This window comes from Onthophagus taurus, chromosome 2, assembly GCF_036711975.1.
Source record: "Onthophagus taurus isolate NC chromosome 2, IU_Otau_3.0, whole genome shotgun sequence".
Taxonomy (NCBI): domain Eukaryota; kingdom Metazoa; phylum Arthropoda; class Insecta; order Coleoptera; family Scarabaeidae; genus Onthophagus; species Onthophagus taurus.
This window is the reverse complement of record NC_091967.1, coordinates 5481720-5503865: the sequence shown is the minus strand read 5'-3', so window position 1 is coordinate 5503865 and position 22146 is coordinate 5481720. Positions and strand designations below refer to the sequence as shown.

The window sequence follows — 22146 nt, the reverse complement described above, 5'->3', positions numbered from 1 at the left end:
AATATTAAAATCAATTAGCACATGGAAATCGAGTCTAAAATTAGCTGACCTCATCGACAGAAATTAATTTTCCTATTATTCTCTTAAAATCGTTTAAACACAAGTTTAGTACAATTGTTCTCGGCTAATCGAATCGTATGGCTATCGGAAGACAACAAATATGTTCTAAACATTAATATCGTACTCCCAGGCTTTATTTAGCACTTTCTTAACTGTAAATAGTTGATTTGTGATCGATCCCCCCACTCTGAAACCTGCCTGGTATTATGTTTTTGGTATTCGGTTTGAGCCTTTTGTTTATGATCCAGGTCAGTATCTTGTATCTAGTGCATAACAGTGATATTCCACGGTAGTTTGAGCATACCAATTTGTCCCCTTGCTTGTATATTGGACAGATGTCACTTTTCGCCCTCTCCCTGGGAATTCTTTGTTCTTTTCATATTTCTATAATTAGTAAGTGGAGATATGAGATCAGCTCTTCGTCTTCGTGCTTGAAGATTTCAGCAGGAATGTCATCAATGAATATCCTGGGCATTGTTGTTTCTTAGGGTTTTAATTGCAGCTCTTGATTCTGTAACTGTTGGTGCTGCCGTGGTCTTTTCTTCAGTTTTATTTCCATCCACATCCTCCTCGTTTCTTTCGTACACAATTTATGGCTGTTTTATTCTGGCATTTAAATGATCTTTCCATATGTTCTTGATGTCATCCTGGTTACCTCACCTTCTTTATTCTGCAAACTTTCGTATATGGTCTATGGCCTTGTCTGATTTTCTTCAGGCATTTGTACACACCTCAATTATTGTTTCCTTTAATATTTTCATCCATTTGAAGTTTTCAATTCATACGATACGATTTAAGGAAACGTTGACATCGTAACTCATACGATGTGAATATTGGGTGATTTTTGTGTATTATACAAAATTTTTTATATAATACATAAATGTGTATAATATATTTTAATTATCTATTAATTGAAAATATTGCGGAGCAAAATATAATTTATCACTGCTTACGCTTCTTATTGACAGACTACAACGTTCATAAATCATTGTCCAATAATAATAACGCCTGAATAAATATCTGCTAAGGCGTCTTCTTTTGGAGGGAGAAAAATGTATTGAACATTTTATGAGGGGAAAACACGGTACTGTGCGAGAGTGATTACATTTTTTGAAATGTAAACTTGCTTTTCAATACCTTTTATTATTCAATATTCGCTATGTATGGTAAACATCGCTGTGTTTGCGTAACTGCGATACGTAAAATAACAATCATTCGGTTTTTCAATTCTTTTATTCAACTGCATCAATACGAGTACATTTCAAGATAAAAACCACGAGGGGGAGAAATTAAATTTAGCATCAAAATGAGCATCCAAATTAAATAGAACGCCCGCGCCTCTCTAAATAAACCAAGTGCTCGCCACTTGTAGTAATTGTTCGCCGCCATGGCTATGTAAAAGAATTGCGAAATTCATAACAAGCCTCTTTGTTCTTGTCACAGCCCTTGTGGAACAATATGAGTTGATATATTTGTAATGACGCTCAACTAATGAGACAGAATGACCGTGTCGATTAATCACGTAGTATTTATAATAGGGTCGGACCTGCATGTTATTTCCCGGGTTAAATACGTCGACTCGTTTTAATTATAGACGGTTCGGCGGGCTACTTTAAAACTCTGTGTACTGTTGTTTGTACTTTATACCTTTTCAAACCGTCCGGTTAAATCGTATTTAGAGTAATGGATGCGGTTTTCGGATTTACTGGAAAATGTAGTGCCGTTCTGTGTAGGTTTAATATTTAAATGGAATCCTGAAGCGAGGACGTTAAAATCAATGAAAATCTTGATAGTATAAAAGCTATTTTTCTTAGGTTATTTTTTTTTACAGAGAAAGATTTCGTTTTTATATCAGTAATTCTACTTAATTCTTTGCTTTCTTTTTTTTTTAATCTTATTCTAACTTGCTAATTACCGTCTCAACGCCCCGAGTAATGCACATTTACTTAATTATCCGTGGAAAGTGCACTTTGAAAGTTATCAAATTCATACTGGTCTCGGAGGCATTGTTCGGCAACATGGAATAAATGGCATTCTGAAATAAATGCGACCTTGTTTGTGTCTGCGGACAACGACGATGAATAGTATGAATCGACGGTCGTTCTAATGCGAACAAGGAACCTTCGGCCGTATTTAACCATGCCGTAATATTCGTGAAACAATAGCTGTGTTTGGATTCATAATGGGTTCATAACTCATTTTGTATTAGATATGTACTCTTACAATACGTACATTAATGCTATTAGTATTATTATATTTATTTCTTAGAATGTTGATAAATAAAAGCAAATCTGACTCAATAGTTTCAGGTATCAGTTTCGATAAAATAAAGCGGAAAACAATAACACAGTATTTGCAATCCAAATGGAACGGAAGATCGTCCAGTTTCATTACAGTTTTGGTAACCTAGGTGGCTGGATAAAACCCTAATTGAAATACAGCGGGATGGTCCTGTTGAATATTGCCATCCCGAGAAGCGAGCACGTATTTCGAATAGCAGTTAAATATTCAGGTCGAAATTGGGGCGCGCCAGCCCCACTTTCATGCTTCGACTGTACTGCCAATTTAGACTCTTCTAAATCCAATAAAATCACTAACCAGACTATGCAATTTTAGTTGATATACTTAATTAAAATATTTTACTATATCGTCAGGTTATGGTAATGTCTCAAATCCTTTTCTAGATTCAATGTTATCAAAAAACCGTTTTATTACTAGTAATAACAATTAAGATATACTTGCTCCTAAACAGGATTTATGTTTATTGACAGTATAAACAATACAATAAATAATTTATCACCGACAATCTGTTTACTAACGATCGATGTATTTACCCTCACGTCTAACTGTAATTATACTTAGCCTGCAGGAAATTCACCAGATTTTATGGAAATCGATGGTAAACATTCGACCGATACAGATGCGGCGACACGTGAGGTGGAATTTTGCTACAATCAACCCGTAACCATAACGTTCCATTAATTGTTAAAAGGTCAAATCTCTCTACACAGAACATTACGCAACGAACATCTCGTCCAGAATGATGATCACAAATCGAACCCGCATGATTTTTCATTGGCTTTGGTTTCCCGTGTTGCTGGCAAACCTGCATAGATGCCCTGCTACCCTATGATCCCAAATTGACATGCAACACTGACCGCAATGCTCGATTACGTTCTCTCACAGGCGGAGCCAATTTAATTTTGAACGCGGATAGAGAGTGTTCTGTTGTGGTCCTTTCTATATTGATGTCCGAAGGACGCCCTCGTGCGTTTATTTCACAAGAGACCAATAAACTGACCAATAAAACGTCATTGAACGTTGAAAGGATTCCATAAAAGCAGCTTTATTTTCTTAGCTAACGTATAAGAATTTGATAGGACTCTAGATTAATAAAAAGACTTTTATATCAACATAGGAAAAATTGTATAGTTTCGTAATTAGCACATCATTCATCAACGCGCTATAATAATTGCAAATGTGCTAATGTATGTGTCATATTATATCACTACAACACCTAAAGGACATGTGGTTAGAAATCGATACAGATGTTTATGATAAGCTATTACTCATGTCAATTCGCAACATAGCTCACATATGCGTTCTAATTACTGCTCCAATTAGTTGTAAACGTTGTACTTTAGCAATATTTGTTTATACAAAAAAGAAACAGTCGCAGGAATGTTAAATAAAACCATTAAACATATCAGCATACCTATTTTTATAACTGTTGACAAAGTATTATTATCATACAAAATACGCATGCAACGACACATTAAAAATAGGGTACAGTTTAAATTATCCGCCCATGTTTATCAGTCGTTTGTTTGTGAGTAATTTTGGTAAATTCGAATTTTGACCCAGCTTGTAAGAAATATCCTGTGGCCGACCATACTTTATCTTGTCAAAACAGCCATAATTTTGTCGATTCCGACGAGTTTTATAAATCGTACTTCGTTCATTTTGTACTAATTGGATCGTTTCCAACTTTTTACTGTTGACTTTAAATTGCTTGTTTTGTGAACGTGTTTTGAATAACAACTGACATTTTTGTTAAACTGAGTGAATTATATCAAGAAACCAGTAATTATTGATGAAATTTACAAGCAAGCCTTCTTAATTTTTTTAGTTAGTATTTTTATACTCATACATTTGTTTGTAAATTTTTAAGGATGATTATTAAGAATTAACTTGCAAGAAAATCTAATTTAGATGTGAGCGTTATGGAATATTTCAGCTCATCCTAGTTAGTTATCGGATTACCCTCCAGCTTGAATACAATTAAGTTGCTTAAACTGTTCGCTTAGGAAAATTGTGTTGTGATTCGTAATGCTAAGAAATTAGTAGTACCAAATGAAATTTAATTTCATAACCCCTTTTAGAAATAGAATACTAAAACACGCATGAAAATTAGGAGGCGATTTTTGAAATCTTCTCACACAATTAACAAATGACATGGCTATTTTGTATTCCATCACATATAAGTTCCATGGTGATGGAACTTATACGAACAATATGTGTACCTTTGGAGAGGAACGTGGAATATTTGAATAAGTAAGGTCGCGTCTTTTGCAAAAGTGGTGCACAATCGGTGCTCGCTGGAGGATAGTGTCACGTACACACCATGAATATAAACTCCAGCATTCAAGCTGCACAAATGAACTCCACGATCGTGCCGGGATCTATTTTTCTAAGCCCTCTTATACCTACATTAACGTTAAACGTAGCATCCACCTGCCTCCGCGCATTTGCATAGAATATAGATTGGTTCTTTCCCCCGGCTCGTATTAAAGTTCTTTCCTAGTGCCGAAAAAAAAAATAAATAAACCACAAGTTTGAAAACAAACTGATTTTCAAGCCGAGTGATGTAGTTTATTTGTGCATCTTAGTATACATTTATAGCCTCGTTAGAATACGCAATATTATGTTTCAGGAAGTCATAATACTTTCAGTATTAAGTTCTGCTTAATATTGCTGTCTTAATAACCGCCACCCACCCAGTTAAATAGGCTTTAATTAATTAAAGCAAAATTTCATAAATTTTCTTTTTGAAAAAGAAAACTGTGGACCCTAATTTGAAATTATTTTTACAATTTAGTAATAAGTACACTGCTGCATTCGCAAGATTTCATAAATCATAAGATGGTGCTTAAAACTTTTAAGACTTACTGTTCTTTACAGCTCGTAAGCTGTAAACGCTGTTCTCATTCAAGTACATAAGTCCTACTTTGTGTTACAGTATCACCAACTTCGTTACTTTGATTTTTATCGTAACAATTTCTACGTAATTTCGATCTGTCAACACCAGTACAATACTTAATTGTGTTTGTTCCTGGTACCCGTGCAATTACCGACCCTGAATTGTCACTAGTCAATAATCAATTTCCAAGATCACGCGAACTCAAAACGTTCATTCGTTACAATGCATTTCCTTTCTTCGTTTGTAACCAACTCGAATCGATTAGGCGATAGGTAGGTAACAGATTGAATCGGTTATGTAACCGAAATTTAACTTTACTTAAACATTAACGTGTGTTTGTTGATGTAACGTCGCCGTTTAGACTAGCGGCGGTTGACTATTCAGCGTCAATGTGGGTGCACAATAAATTGCCGTCAGACTAACGTGTCACTTTGTCGATTAACTCAAGCGTTTAATGCAATTAAACAGCGTTTACTGCAATGAAGAGCGATTTATACTATTACGAGAAATAAACTTGGATGCTTTAAATTTGCAATGCGGGCCGCAGGGTATTACAAACATATAGTTGGGTATCAAATGTGGAAGTATCGATTTGGCACTGGCCGAGGTCTGCTATAAGCTTTTATTTGCATAATACATACGTGACGATTTATTTTTGTCTATATTAATCATTATTTACGATACTCATAACATTTTAATTTTCAATGCATTGTATAATAATAGTATAGGAATTATTTATTTGATTATTATGAATGTTATTTGAATTGAACAATTTCTAATTAATCTATATAATCAAAACATGCAATAGTACGTTGTAATCAAGAATAATAACGAGCATGCAATGTAATTATTACTAAAATTGGACATGGTATGATATATTGTTTTCAATAGCTAAGTTAAATATGTACGTCGTTTTAGTTGACAGCATTTCCAGATAAATATTGCTAGGTAATTACAGTTTCTAGACTCAAGGTTTTCTCTTTGGTTCTTTTTGTAGTTTCATGCCTTTTAGAAACCCGCACGCTAAACGGTTTTAGCGTTAGAAGATGGAAATAAAAATCTAATATCCGCTTACTGCATAAAGTTACTTCGGTTTAATATTAAATTTGATGAAATAAGACTAGTTAAACCAGCTACTATGTTTGCATTTAATCCCTTTAAATTAGCTGAACGTGATACCATCTTCTTTACGTCAGTTCTCTTAAACATATGGACAGTTATAAAAGGATCACGTTTGCATCCAAGAGCGGCATCGTTGGATTTATTATGCGCACAGTAGCATAAAATGCAACCAGCTAGCCGTGCTGACACAGTTTCCGGATCCGGGGGGCCTTATTCTGCATGGAACGTCGTTACAGCTACGTTTGCTTACCGCCGTCGTTTCTCTAGAACTTTATCGGGATTGATTAAAGTTCCAAACTTGAAACTCACCGGATTTATGGATCAGAATGAACTGGGCGGTGGCTTTTTACTTTTCCATCGTTTCCAATATTCCCGCGCGGAAGATATATCTAAAGTGAAACCAACTCTTAGCCATCGGATGGCATTGGACAGTTTGCAACTCGGACTTATAACTTTGAAGGTTAACGTATGAATGTATAGGCGAACTACGTCGGTATTTTCCAATAAGCCTTTGTTTCAATTTATTCACTTTAAAACAATAGTATTTTATCTCAGAAATTTTTTTAAAAAACATATCTGGTTGGAGTAATTTGCACCATGACGCTTTTGTAAATCTAATGCAAATCAACGTTCATTAGACGTTGCTCACTAAGCGTAAAAAGTGGAATGTGGTTTAACTCGTAAAATACCTAGCACAAAGAGAGATGTACGCCATTTATTTGCATTTTAAATTAAGGTTTTTTGTTCAGTCATTCATTAGTGTGCTTTCGGAACGTTTTGTGCCGGCGCGTTATTTTGCATTTTTAATCGTTTCTTTTCATTTCTGCGTATACTTTCGGTTTTAACAAATTTTTAAGGGAAAATCGTACAGCTTTAAAGGTTTATTTTTCCATTTGATACGTTTGCCAAAAATTATTGGAAAACAAATTTGCTTATGGCGGGAATTTCATATAAAATGCAACATAGCCTAATAGTACAGGCATTGCGTAGTATTGCAAAGGAAAAATTCTTGGAAAAAGATGACGTCCTGAAAATGATAACACTAGACCTAAAACCAGAAACATTTAGACATGTTGCATTTTATATGGATGGGACAAATAGTATATTGTTTTATATGGAAGAGAAGCAGTGCTTTTTATGGCGTGGTCTGTCGCTTAGCGACGAACGCAGTGAGTCGCTAATGACAGATGAGCCGTTAAAATTGTGGCGTGTCCGACAGTTTGCCGGACGAACGAAGTGAGTCCGGCAATGACGGACCAGCCACAAACGAATCTGCTTCTCTTCCGAATAAAACATAGTATTTTTTCTTCAAACGTTGCAAATAATACGGCGCTAAAGTGAAATGTTCTTCAACGTTATGGCGCTAAAGTGAAATTTACTTTAGCGCCATAACGCTGAAGTACTTTTTTGCTATGTTGATCTTAGCAACCGTCGTTATGCAACAATGACTTACTTCTACCGCGAGTAAACACGACAACAAAGTTGTCATTTAATGACGTTTGAAGAAAAAAAAGTTTGTACGCCCTGGTTTCTATAGAAATATATTTTTGTAAATTGCATTTTAAGAGAAATTCACTGTATAATCCTTTATTTCAAATAAAACTATAACTCATTATGTGAAGTTTATTATGTTAGAGTACGTTCCAAAATAGTTTGATTACTTCAATAGTTCCGTTTATGATCACGTTTAATACTGGTAACCGTCCTAGTTAACGCTAGGTTCAGCACTTCACTTTATATCATTCACGAATATTACAATCCTCGAGTTTTATATGCGTCTCAAAGGTACCACATAAAATGACCATTCGAGTTTGCTAAAATTTCGCGATACAACTCCGCATCAACATTAATTTCTTTTCTAATTTAATTTACGTTCGCCCTTCATAAATGTAAATTATGAAGGTACAAAGCAGTTACGCGATCTCAAATTGGAGAACGCCCTTTGACCTAATACGGTTGTTGAATAATTAAACATCGCGGCGCTGCGCTCGCTCTCCTTCTGAGGCATCTTAGTTTTCGCCCTATTTGAAATTTATAAGAAATTTACTAACGCGTTTACTTTTTCAGTCAAAGAGAACACCAACAACGGTCGACCTCAACCACTCCTGCAAGAACCACATTACGGATCCAGACCACAACCCTACAGTAAGTACTGTTAAGATTAATTTTTTATTATTAACAAATTAATAGAATACGAATAATAGGGTAATAAAATTTTAATTAAAGCGGACGATAAATCTGTCGACAATGGATACCGAAAAAGTTCATAACATGGCAAACTCGTAGTACTGAATTCACAATGGCATACGCGTTCCGAACTGCATGAATTGCGTTAATCGATCTGCAATAATTGCGGGAAACGCGATTCCATTAGTGGCCGAATCCGTCTGTTGCCGTCGTTCCATTTTGAAATCTATGTTACGTCGCGTCGGGTAATAATTCATATCGTTACGCTTTGGTAAGAACGCCATAACTCGTTCATGACTAACATGAGTGGTAAAACATCAACCAAGATTCTCATACCTAAGTAAAGTACCACCGGGGCGTTTTACTATATTAAAGAACAATTACGACTAAATTTATATTCGAAGTCGTTGCCAACTGTCTTTCAGATGCGAAACCAGTAACCGAGATCGTTTCGTTACGGCTATTTGACTTATAATTCACTGCTTATGACTGCGTACTACAAGCTCCTTGCAGCCAATACATCAACATGCTACTGACGGCTTGGTTTTATGGAATTAACTACCTAAGAATTACTATAACTATAACAGTTTGAGGTTTTATATAAATTATCTAACGTTACGAAAACGTTATCTATATCTCATTTGCGATGATTTAGATTTATACCTCGATTTCAGTTCGTTTTACGGCCCTCGTATCGACCTAAAAGCTTTACCGATAAATCGGAACAATGTTGGAGTTTTCACACTTTCCTAAGTTACGATCAAATCGGCCTCATAAAAAGGGAAATCCGTTTTTCTCGACGTTCTCGCCTTATCTTATACGTCCGCTGACACATCAATCACAACGAGAAAACGAGAGAAAGGGTAACAAAGAACCCCGCCTAATCAGGTTTATGTAAAATGACGTTAAATGAAACTCAGAGGAAAAATAATTGGATCCTACGGCGTTGTTTATGTAACTCTCGCATTTACTGGCTTCGCAGTTCCCGCAAAATTCTATATTATTTCTTATCATTTCCGTTTTAACTTCGGGACTATCCCTTTTATCTCTCCAAAGAGATCACTTTCGGGGTTTTATACTGTTACTCCACATATAACGATTGTTTGTTTTAAGATAAGTACATTTGAAATTGTTTGGATAGTAAAGAAAGTCAAATAGTAGAAGATAAAGATTACTTATCACTGCTTATAACAATGAGTTTAAAGCTTGATTTAAGCTTTGCGATATTATAACAATTTAAAATTAGTAGTATAAACAATGTGTGTCGGCAAACTGCGATTAATTAATATGAAAATTCGATACATCATGACCGCAAGCACAATCAAAACACGTTATTCTCGATTAATAATAACGTTAAGCCAATCAACTTTATTTTATTACACCAATTACGTGCATAGCAAACTTGTGTGCAAATTGACAAGCTGATATATCATTTTATGAAATAAAATTAGTGCTCGAGCTATTTTATCTTTTGTCTCCACCAATTTTGCGTCCAGTGACATTAAATAACTCGGAATGGGCCATCGGCGAACACGTGAATTTCTACGTAATGATTTCCAAAAAATGTTGGAACCATGTCGGTTTAAAATATTTATCGAATATATATTTTTACACCGTGTCGCCCTGAATGATTTATTCAATTATTTATACAAAATAGACAAATTTTATTTTATATGCTATACAATTTTTTATACAATTATTATCATTTAGGAAAAGTTTTATTGTTAAGTTATGTGAAGCTGGGAAAAGACAAAAAAGATTTTACGTTAAGTTTTCCCGCAAATACCAAATAGAGAATACGAAGAACTTTACTGGTTTTTTCGCCGTTCAATTTATACTGGTATTGTGTTTTTATTTAAATCGTTTTCTGATCCTGCACGATTCTCTAGCCTTAGTGGAAGTTTCTTTATTCTGGTCCATTTTCTTCGTCAGTTCTTACAAAATAAGTTTAGTTTGGAGAATAAGATGTCTAGGATTTTAGTACTGTTATTAATAAATATCGACAAGATTTAGTGTATAAAAGAAAATTCAGCACAAGATAAATACGTAAATCAAGCCGTTATTAAATCATCATATAAGCATGAATAAAAAGCGTACTCTGTATAAAGTATCTATCAAGTCTGAATCGAGACGAGATAACCGTCTGAGTCCATGACACCTCCACATCAAGTTGTCATCTTGGATTTAGCAAGTCAAGTTTGTATGAAATCAAGTCTCCATCAAGGCTGTATTATGATAGGATCTAGATGTGCTTCAAGGCTTATTTAATATTGCATAAAATATCTATACAATTCTGACTAATAATGCATCAATTTTTTCATCAAGATAACTCCATATAAAGTTTGCATCATCTCAACATCGAGTTCTCATCATTGAGGTTGCCAGATTTGAATCTGCAGGATGTCTTTCTTCGAAGGTATTTGGAGTACCAGATATTAAAACAATTATATGATAAATCTAGTAGTCATATTTAGTTAAGTTTAGGTTGTTTCCATTTCTTGAATCCAAGGTTTTTGGAGTCCAAAATAATTTAATACTGTTGGACTGATTGCGCTTTATACAAAATTAATCACAAAGTGAATAATACAGTATTGGCAATAAACTTCAACATTTTTAATATCTGCGTAGAATATTTACTACAATCTGATTTTGAAATGATTTTAACGTCATTAATTAGCAGTTTTTCGTGAGTTTTGACGCTTCATATGGACGATGCATCAACCTGTTGTTTGCATAACCGCTTCGCGCTTTTAACAATCATGTTTTTACTCATCCGCACAGGATAAGTGTTGAGTTGTTTTTTTTCAAAATTGTTGGAATCGATAGAATTTAATATAGAATAATTAAATTACTATGTATTTATGCAATTTATTTTCGATTAAAGATTCAAATTTGTTTCGATTGAAAAATCATTTTTGACGATTGGTTACACTAACACGTATCTTGACAGTGATTTTATGCTAAGCACGCAGCTTGGTTATGGAAATAATCGTGTCATAACTGACAGGTATTTATTTATGATATACACACGATATTCGACACGCACAAGGTTTTAACCTTGATTTTTTGGATGTAATTTTTTGTGGTTAATATTTATTTTGTTTAATGATTTGCATGTTAGTTTCATTAATTTTAATTACTTTTTGAAGTACATAAGATTAATGTATCAACAAGGTTTTAACCCAATTAATTTTATCTTGGCATAAAAACTTTTAGTCCTTTTGGAGAGTAATTGTTTGGTCCATAACGAAGTTATCTTGAAGGAAAAAGTCGTTCCCGTTGAAATATCAACCTTTTCCAAAATGACCCACTTTACTTATTTAAGAAGACACGTCTGTTTGGTGCCCTACATAAGAGGAACTCGAAATTCATCATTGTCAATTTGAGTGATGAATCGCCAAGAAAATGTTAATCAATTTCCGCGTGTCGCCGCCAAAACCAGTTTAATTCTGACATAAATATAAGGGACACTGCCAGGAATAAGTAACCGGGGAAAGATAAGAATTTCTCTTCGACGATACTTTATGTATTGTAAAGGGAGGTGCGAATTTTATGGAGAGCAAACAAACTTCTTCATTTCTTTCATCATAAATTTTTATTATATTGTCGGTCTGGTTGTTCAACACAATTTAAATTGACGTATCATAAATTCTACTTTATCGAGAATGAGCTTTACCACACATCCCGAAGCCGGTTCCGGTATGCAAATTGTCGTTGACTTCAGCGCGATATTGGCATCGTATGGATTATGTAAACACAGAATGGAACCGGCATTAAACCTTTAATCAATGCGAACGGCTAACATCTCTTTAAACAGGATATAAGATATTCAATAATAATAAGTAATTTCCATATTTTTCATATATTTTTTGTTTTAGGACTGTTTTCATTAGAATTGAAAACGAATAAAGAAAAGATAGCCGATCAAATGTGTGAGTACTTTTTGTTTTTTGATGCACACTCAACAAAACCTTCCCACATTAAAATTTCAACTCAAAATATTCCAAAGCACATTAATCACTTAAACCAGAAGGTTTTATATTACTCATATGCTGTGTTTGTTTTGGATTTGAAGTTCTAACGTTAAACAGACTTACTTTTCATAACTCTATTAAAATTAACTTATACCTTTGTTTACGATAATAACACTTTTTAAATGCTATGAAAACAGTCCGAAGTTTATCAACAACTAATAGTGCTCATCAAGCTTTACGGTCCATCAACCATTTCAGAAATCGTTGAGATTATTATTATTAACCAACTTCTCACTAGTTTCCATCGTCGACGTGATATCGTAAAAATTAACTGGCAACCGCGAAACGCTATTAACTGCTAATTCCACGCCAAAGTCATCTCATTAAATAGCGAGATAAACGGTGCAATCCCATCAGATGAAACACTTGGCAAATATTTTTGTGTCTATGCGATGTGGAAGTGCCACTGCTTGCATATTTGCTTTATAATATATGGCTTAATATATATTGTGACGGTAAATACGCGACGTCCTCGCCAGATCGTGACTCATAGTTGGTCGGTTATTGTATCACTCAACAAACCGCGAATTCGCGTATGCGATTTTCGTATACTATTTACATTATATCAATTTGTTGATCAATGTGTTTACACGAACTTGCTTTAGTAAACCAATTTTATCTACTGTAAATTGAAACTTGTCGTTTATCGGACAGTTAACAGTTTTCCAATTAAATATATAGTATACAACACTTGTTATCAGTATGCTTTTTAGTTTTCAAAATAAATGATGAGATAAATATGTTGTAATGCTAAGAAGTGGTTTGTAACGATAATCATGTTGTTGATGATATTCTGGGATTAATATCGCCCAGTGATTATTCTTATATCGTGCTTGTATAGAAGATTAAAATGACCACTACCCATATCTGCATGTGGATAGAAACTTTATCCGGTGAATGAGAGCTTTACAAATGTGCGCCGCCGGCTAGAATAAAAGCTCCCACATAGCTTATTCATAGGTAATTTGCTGCATAGTATACTTTTATGTCGCACAAATGGTTCACTTTTCAACCTGAAACGTTACGCAAACACGTTCCATTTAGTAGAAGGAACTTAAAGAAAATCGTTTTAAAGGAAACTGTGCCACTACTGCTGGCGACAAAATTAGAATGTGGTTCCTAGTAGATCGAATGTAAGAGAATATGAAAATGCGGTTTCACTTCTGTAACTTTTGCAGTTCCGTCACTCATCTGACGTCGAAGTTTTAAAGCTTGCCAATAGTATAAATATTTTCGCTTTGATTCATTTTTGTGGTCCTACGCCAACATCTACATCATAAGGTTTTTGTACTAAATTTGAATAACCAGAAACTGGTGAATTCCTATATATCTCAAAATGAGATCATTAAAAATCATTGGATGTAGCCAATCAGTTTTTATCATCTCTGATTCTTATTCCGAATTGTATCTCTTACCCATGTATCTTTGAAAAAATAAGGATCATGTTAAAAATTCCATCTAAAATTTTTTTTTCTACAACAACTGTTTTTCGAATAAACATCTTTTATAATCTACATAAACTAGAGACGCTGTTTATAAATTGTTTCAAGTAAAAAAGGGACATTCGAGTTTTATTGAGGCCGGGTGAAATAATTTTGTGCTTTGTTTGCTGTGGGATTCAGCTTTCATGCATAGACACCATACGGTCCTCGTAGGACGTCGGAACGTTCCCTCTCATATCGTATTCGGATTTTACGTGGGTATTTCTGTTTGTTGTATCAATTTCTATTTTATGTGGTTGTTATGTGACGCTATTTTCTTTTATCGTTTCTTTTTTCTTGCCGTGAATCGCATACATTGGTGGTTTCGTGTGGCTAAATAGAAAACGTGATACGAAGCAGATGATTTAATAGTTTTTCGTAACCATCGCATGTTAACGTCACATAAAAGAACACTCAATACATTTTTTTTAAACAATATTTTTATGATTACGCATACCAATTTTTTTTTAAATTGCTGTATTGCAATTTTTATTTGAATTGTTACCACTAAAAATACTAAAACCATTTATAACATAATAACATTTTAATTAAATGACTTTTAACAATGAAAAATCTTACTTCAACGTTGACGTTCTTTCGTAATTGGTGTTCAAAGTGAAGGAAATGTTATATTCTGAATAAATATCAACAATTGCGCTCCGCATGTTTATTGTAAAAGTTATAATGAGCGCAAGTTTGAACCAGTACTTCGAGTGCTTCTCGTTTTGAGCGAAGTGCATCTAAGCAACAACCGTTGGTATCAAAGAGGAAATAAAAGTTATCTATAAGACGTATTTATCAAAGAACGACGATTTGCTATGAAATTTCTCACAATTCTCGTTATTGGTTTTAAATTTATCTTGTTCGAATAATTTTGCTAATGTAACTTGAAAGAACCACATTGAATAACACTACTCCTCCTCTATAATTATTAATTCAAGAATTCAGGCGGTCTACAATATCGATTTTAATTAATAACGCAGGAGTAGTTAACGTATTATCTATTTTTTCATAGTAACCTATATTCGAAGGTAGCTCTTTGATAAAGTTCCAAAATTAAACTGGCACATTGAAAGTTTGTTCTTTCATAATTAATCGAGAAAGTTTTGGTCTTTTAACGTATAATAAAGGCCCAATAATTGTAGTAATTAACGCGATGAGGTGTTGGAGAAACGGGTGAAAGCTCCGAAAATAGTTTTCTATTTAAAATGTTAGAGGTGACATTTAGAGGAACCTCTTGCGCGTTTATATCTAGTGGCGTATGTAATTGCGCATACTGGTCATTTAATTACACATGTAGGTCCGGTTGCGTAATATTGCTATTTCCGCATCGTACAACTTGCCATTACTTGCTGAAACATCCATTACGCGTTTGCCCATCTGGAGTGATGCACATTGAAACATTGAAACGCAATCAACCAATGAGAGACATTATTCATGAATCTGTTTGCATATCAATGTTACACGCTTACGTTAGTAGTAATTAAGAGTACAAAACACTTGCATAAGACTAATTAACCTAACGTGGTATTAAAAATTTAATATCTTCATTTACAATTTACCTGATTTATAAGCAAATTTCATGGTACTTTTAATAGAATTACTAACTTTTATGGGCGTTAAATACGGGATACCGCCTGTTGGATTTAAAAACATGTTAAATGGATTTACTGTTCGCAGCGTAATTGGTTCATGTACCACTCAGATTACAGATAATAGCTGGACGATGTTTCAATATATCAGTTTCTCTCGTCGGTTTAGACAGCAATGATAAAATGGTGAAGTGACGAGATCGCGCACCTCGCAACAAAATAGGCGGAACTGCCTAACACAATGGAACGTTTATAATTCACTGAACCACAGCCGTACAGTACTCCCGTCAAATTTGCGCTTGACTGGGAAAACGTGGTTTCCATATGGCGACCACGCACTTTCTGTACTCTCCACGTAAACGGACCCTAATTAAAGGCGAAAAAAGCTCCCTAATTGACCTCGTTGAGATTTTCACGTCTCTTTTCTCAATCATTTCGCACTAATAACTTTATTTATACCCCTAAAACTCGTAATAAAAGCTAATGAGATGTAGGTTTAAAGTTGATAATAATTTAGTTATTGGAGTTCGCAAATGCGTTAACTTCACCTGCAAAATTAATCTTGATATAATGAAAAATTTTACGTCAATCATTTTTTAAGTTCAACGAAAAAAAGTTAAATGAACCTGTACCGCCGAACGATTTGGGATTAAAGGGAATTCGATAATTCCTTCCCTCAGGCAGTTGAGACATAATCGGCTTTGAATCATTGTATTGTATTCCGTTGTTTGGGGAGTACAAGATTAAAGATATTACAACGTTACCTCGCTTTAAGTTGTTGAGATCGTTTTAACCACCAGATTAAAGAGGCTATTGTTTGGTGAAGTGTCGAATCGATACGTTACGGTTAACTATTTCAACAGTTACTTTCAGTTTTTTTAAGGTACTTCTTTTGAATTCAAATTTTTGTGTTAAAAATTAAAAATTCGTTGAGGTTGATTAAGTTAATGATAATTTTTTTTTATTCCATGCAATTTCTGTGTTTCTTTATTTTATTTATGCAATGTTGATTGACATTTTTACCTTTAGTCATCTTTCAGGAGATTCCATGTTGATTCCACACCATGTTGTGATCTCGCATTTGCCGAAGTCAGTATGCGTGCTGGGTTCTACAGCTCTATAAGTGATCAAATAGTCAGATCGTCTCGTATTAGCAAATGTGGTTTTCTATTTCTAGGATGATTTCCTGATCTTTACTGTTCCATAATGTTGCGTTCCAGATCCCAATTCTGAGTGTGCTCCTTTTCTAACGTCTCTCCGTTTTTCTCATCATATTTAATCCGTCCGCTGTTGTGACAGTTCTATAAGCATTTTCTGGTTTTTCCGCAGCCTTACCCTTCAATCCTCCTCCTTTAGCCAAGCTTAAGACCAGTATCTATGTTCACTGGGCTACTCAATCCACCCAGTTCTCACCAAAGGCAGAGTTACAAAGAATATGTGACTGTTGAAACTTAGCGTGACGTTATAAATCTTTGCAGTAATTAGTACTTTGTGTAGGCATCATCACTTTTTTCTGCCGAAAAATTAATGAGTTTAAGCAGTGATCCTATCTGTATAGTAAGATTCAATTTCGTAGTAATACACGTTAATTAGATTAAGAGTACACCCCTGTATGTATCCTAAACAAATAAATAAATAAACAAATGTTATTGTAATTATAATTATTAGATTGATAACAACCTCAATTGTGCAAGTAATTTGATTCTATCTAGTCTGCAATTATAGAAATCAATATTGGTGGTTGTAGATACATCATTATTATGTGAGTAATATTATTTAATGCAATTACGTTCTTGGTGGTGTATAGTTCCTGCAAATTACTGTACGTTTACAAAGGGGTGAAGAATTGAACACTATGATTATAATCTGAAATTCGATAACATGTATTTTCCAACCAATAATTATCTTAATTTTGTACACGATTGGCCCATTACATTTTGCGGCCGCCGACACCTCACACAAATAGGAATCTCGTTTAGGTGGTCTCCTAATTTGAACACATTTCACGTCGCATCACGTATAAACGAACGTGACATATAATTGCGCCTCCCGGTTTGCGTTCGGCAACGTATGAAATAATTTCGAGCGAAACTCGTGACGTTAATCACGTCTGCCACGTGCACCCCTAAGACGATTTATAATATCTATCCGGCGCAAATGGCGATATTATGCCGGCCCCTAATTCCATTGCGAGGCGTTGTCCCGGAAATTAATAAGGTCACACCTGATGCATCGTACTTGGAGGACGATGACACTTCTTTTTCAATATCTTCTTCTCTTTAGCGATTCGAAACGTTCTCGACGATAAGACTTTATTATTAATTCCGACTGAATTATTGCTAGGAAATTTGTCATGAAAATTGATTAAAAATACATTTTAAAAAATGGTGGAGGAGCCGGATCAAATAATTTTCTTATTTATTTTACTTAATTGAATTACAAACTTCAATCTCACAAAACTACCACATTCCCACTTAAACTGATGACGCTCCACTACGGAAATGTTCTCGTTTGGGGCGAGGTATCGCGTGAAGGCTTTATCTTTTCGTTTCTCTACTTTCCCCCATAACCTCAAGGACCCTCCCTGACTTAACTATCTCTCTAAACGCTAAATTCGCGGAGGAAGCTTTTTAGGATGTCGTTGTTGTCGTGATTACGCCTTCGTCGGTCGACCTCAAACAGACGCCATCAGACGGCATCAGCAGCCGCGCTTCTGATCTGCGTCGGAGACGCGACGTCATGATGGCGTCGTAATTTACATCGTGCTGCACTAATGAGGTATTCGTATTCATGGCTCAACGCGTTCTGTGTACGGTTCACAGTAATCAGTCAAGTGTCTATATGAGGCCGCCCAACCCTCTTATAGCTTCTCTCTACGTGTAATTTCTGCGGGATGGCTTATCGCTACAAGAACTGGTGTCAAAGACAAGAGGATGTCAAACCATCGATTAATGAGCATTGTAGTTTAATGTCATCGATTGTACACTTTGAAATAAATGATTTATTACCTATTTTGCAACAAATTGTATACGAAATAAATATTTTTTTCATTATTAAATACATAAGCGCAATATTAAATGGATGTAATAAACGAAAATTCGACACTTTTAGTAATTATCTGTAGTATTGCTTTCAAAACGAAGTTGGAGCAATTAAAAGTTGAAAAAAGTGCATCTTAAGCTGAGTAATTAAAGAGTTTAAAGGCCCAAGAAGTATTCATCCGTGCATTAGAAACGAAAGCATTTTAATTACTTACTAGCTGAAATACGCAAAAGTTTAAATGTTTAAAGTAAATCAAAACTGTTTCAAATAACAAATTTAATAATATATTTGTAAAAACTAAAAATAATTTAACGACTTTAATCAACCGGATTGATACTGATTTCGAAAAGAAATCAACTTTTACTTTAACAATGAGTCGCTGATTTCTCTCCTTCAGAGATGAACTTGGCCAACTTCTTTCCCCTTTTTTACCTTTATTACTTGGCTTAAAGCAATAAAACATCTCAAAGAGAGGTTTCTCCCTCTCTCGTAAGATATTTTAAATTTATATAGAAATACGCCTGCTGTTATAACAGTAAATCGAAGCAGTTTTAATTAAATACACCTGACGTTTTTAATTAATCACAAAGATTAATTATCAATTTTCAAATTCGGCTTATTAAATTATTATTTGTTATTATATTTACAACCACTTTTATTAATTAATCAAATAATACTTCATCAGAAGTCTTTATATTGATATGAAAATAGCTCCATTCAAACACCAATTTCAATCCTTATAAAGTTCTTTACGATTCAATTACATTTATTCTTTTTTTTTTCATTTCATTTTAGATCCGTATTCGGGTGAGCAACGTTACGAAGAAATAATTCCGGGACCGGGCTACGGGGAGCCATTTGGAGCGGATGGCTACCGAAAAGGGGCGCCTCCGGTGACGACGGAATACCGAGACCAGCGAAGCACACCGTTTCAGCAACCTGGAGCCGTTCTCATGGTCTACGGTTTGGACCCGTTGCGTACAAACGCTGACAAACTCTTCAATCTGATGTGTCTCTACGGAAACGTGGCCCGGGTAAGTCAAACCAAACGTTCCATGGAGGTAAAGGGGACGAACAAAGACATCGCGCTACGTCCATCCAGATTTCGCACATCGAAAGACTCTTTTTATCTATTCCCTTGAGGGAATCGATCCTACTTGATTCCTTCGCCTTTAGTAGCTACGTCTGCTGACAGAGCAAACTTTTCGGGAATTTTAAGGCGTTTTCGTGAGTGTAACATAACGTTTGAGAATATTACAGTAAACGTTTCGATTTAAATGGATGATTTGATGTTACTTTTAAATTCCTTATCTAATAGAACGTATTTTCGAATGATATTGTAGTATATCATTACCAAGGAAACTTTCAGTCAATTCGTTTCATTTTTGGAGGATCATCCCGGGTTTAAGGGAGAACGTCAATACTACCCTTACTATTCTATTCTGTATCGTAAATAAGTTATATACAATTTGCGTCTCGAATGGCCCCCAACCGTGTATGTACGCTGTTGGAGAATTTTTTATGGACAAAGGGGGTTATATTGAATGCGGGAATTTTCAACGCTCCAACAGGGAAATACAACGGTAATGATCCGAAAGTCAGCTGTAATAATATACTCATCTCTTTCGCGGATGTAAACGAAGCCTACACAAATTTTTTTCGTTTTATTTTACGTTCTAATATTATTAAAGATGTTTTTTTGGATACATGTTGAAAATGTACGCATTAAGCGTTTACGTTTCGAGTTCTGTCCGATAAGTAAATGAGTTAGTGCGATTTGTTCGTGTTTTATTTGTAAAAAGATAACGCTAAATCCCATCTGAAATTTATAGGCACGATAATTTTTTTCTATTCAGAAAAAATACCTCCACGTTTTTTCTTTTTTTGCGAATGTGATATGTAAAGCAATTAAAAATACTTTATGAGCAATAACAATCATTCCGAATATAAAATCATAACACTATTTTTTCCTCGTAATTATAAACTATTACCGGGAATTTCATATAACTAACGAAACTACTATGCACTTGCACTGTCCCACATAAAATGCAACATAGTTTAATAATACAGGCATTGCAAAGTTTTACAAAGTAAAAGTTTTGCTTGGAAAAAGGTGAAGTCCGTATGATAACTCTGAGTTTTCGGCCGTCTTTAGAGACGCGCGGCTAAACCCTAATGTTTCTGGTTCTAGGTTTAGTGGTAGTTCTAGTTTTCATTCAATAAAAATATACCACAATTTAACGCTAAATAACAATTAAAATTAGGACTACCACTAGACCTAGAACTAGAAACATTCGGGTTTAGCCGCACGTCTCTCAAGAGGTAGTTCTAGTTTTGCACTAGAACTAACACAAGACCTGGAACTAGAAACATTCGGATTTAGCCGCACGTCTCAAGACGGCTAAACCCGAATGATTCTAGTTCTAGGTCCTGTGTTAGTTCTAGTGATAGTGCTAGTGCAATACTAGAACTAACACTAGACTGAGAACTAGAAACATTCGAATTTAGCCGAACGTCTCTCAAGACTGCTAAACCCGAATAATTCTAGTTCTAGTTTTAGTTCAATAAAAATATGGAACATAGTTGACATATCTTATGTTAACTGCCACTACCTACCACTATCACTAAAACTAACATTAGAATTACAACCAGAAACATTCAGACATGTTACATTTTATGTGGTACAAAGTAAGTGGTACGCCCTGGTTTCTATGGAAATATATTTTTGTATATTGCATTTTAAATAAAATTCACTGTATAACAAATTTATGAACGTTTTAGACGAATGTTTATTAAACAAAAAGATTTTTAGCAAATCCTCCCATTGATGGATGTCCCAGTTGCAATAATCCATAATCTTATTTGTCATTTAAACTTTAAAAAGCGGATTTGAAAGTTTTATACTTTCCATCTGATCTTTGAAGTGACAGCGTAATTTATGTCGACGCTATACCGCGTCAAGCTCCTAGACGTTCGTTCCACTAAACGGGCTTTTATTTTGACGTGACGCCACCTCCATTTATAAGCTAAATTTAGGTATATCTCCGCTTGCAATACCAACGAAATTATTACGTAATCAAAATATTTGCGTTGTTGTTTTTAAAATTCAATCAAGTAAATAATCTTTATTAAAAAAAGTTGCATATTAAATTTAATGTGTTTCTTGAGTATAAAGCTTGGCCTCACTTCAAAACGATAAATTTTCTGAGTTGCGGCTACATATCATGATCTTAAATGTTTAGAGCGGAAGATGTGTTGGTGTGCGGCGAACTATTAAAATTATTTCGAGGGTACGCTACAAGAAATAAACCACTGAAGTAAACAAGAAATTTGTACTAGAATGATTACATCACATAAATCATATTTTTGTTTTATTTGTGTTTGAACGTAAATAGAATAAATCTATGCTTTTGTGTTTGATTTAAAAA

The 22146-nt window shown here is 34.6% G+C and overlaps 1 protein-coding gene across 4 annotated transcripts in view; it reads left to right on the top strand.

The window, feature by feature from the left end:
• Window positions 1–22146, top strand: part of LOC111427531 (heterogeneous nuclear ribonucleoprotein L) — an 80769-nt gene that overhangs the window by 46896 nt on the left and 11727 nt on the right. For 3 of the 4 annotated variants that reach the window (XR_011639603.1, XM_071193970.1, XM_023062723.2), the window contains 3 exons: window positions 8450–8527; window positions 12448–12501; window positions 19514–19752. Coding sequence is in view for 3 of the 4 variants with exons in the window: in XM_071193970.1 (XP_071050071.1) it covers window positions 8450–8527; window positions 12448–12501; window positions 19514–19752 (371 nt within the window). In the remaining variant the exon portion in view is untranslated. The remainder of the gene's footprint in view (window positions 1–8449; window positions 8528–12447; window positions 12502–19513; window positions 19753–22146) is intronic. The other variant, XM_023062722.2, reaches the window with a different exon arrangement.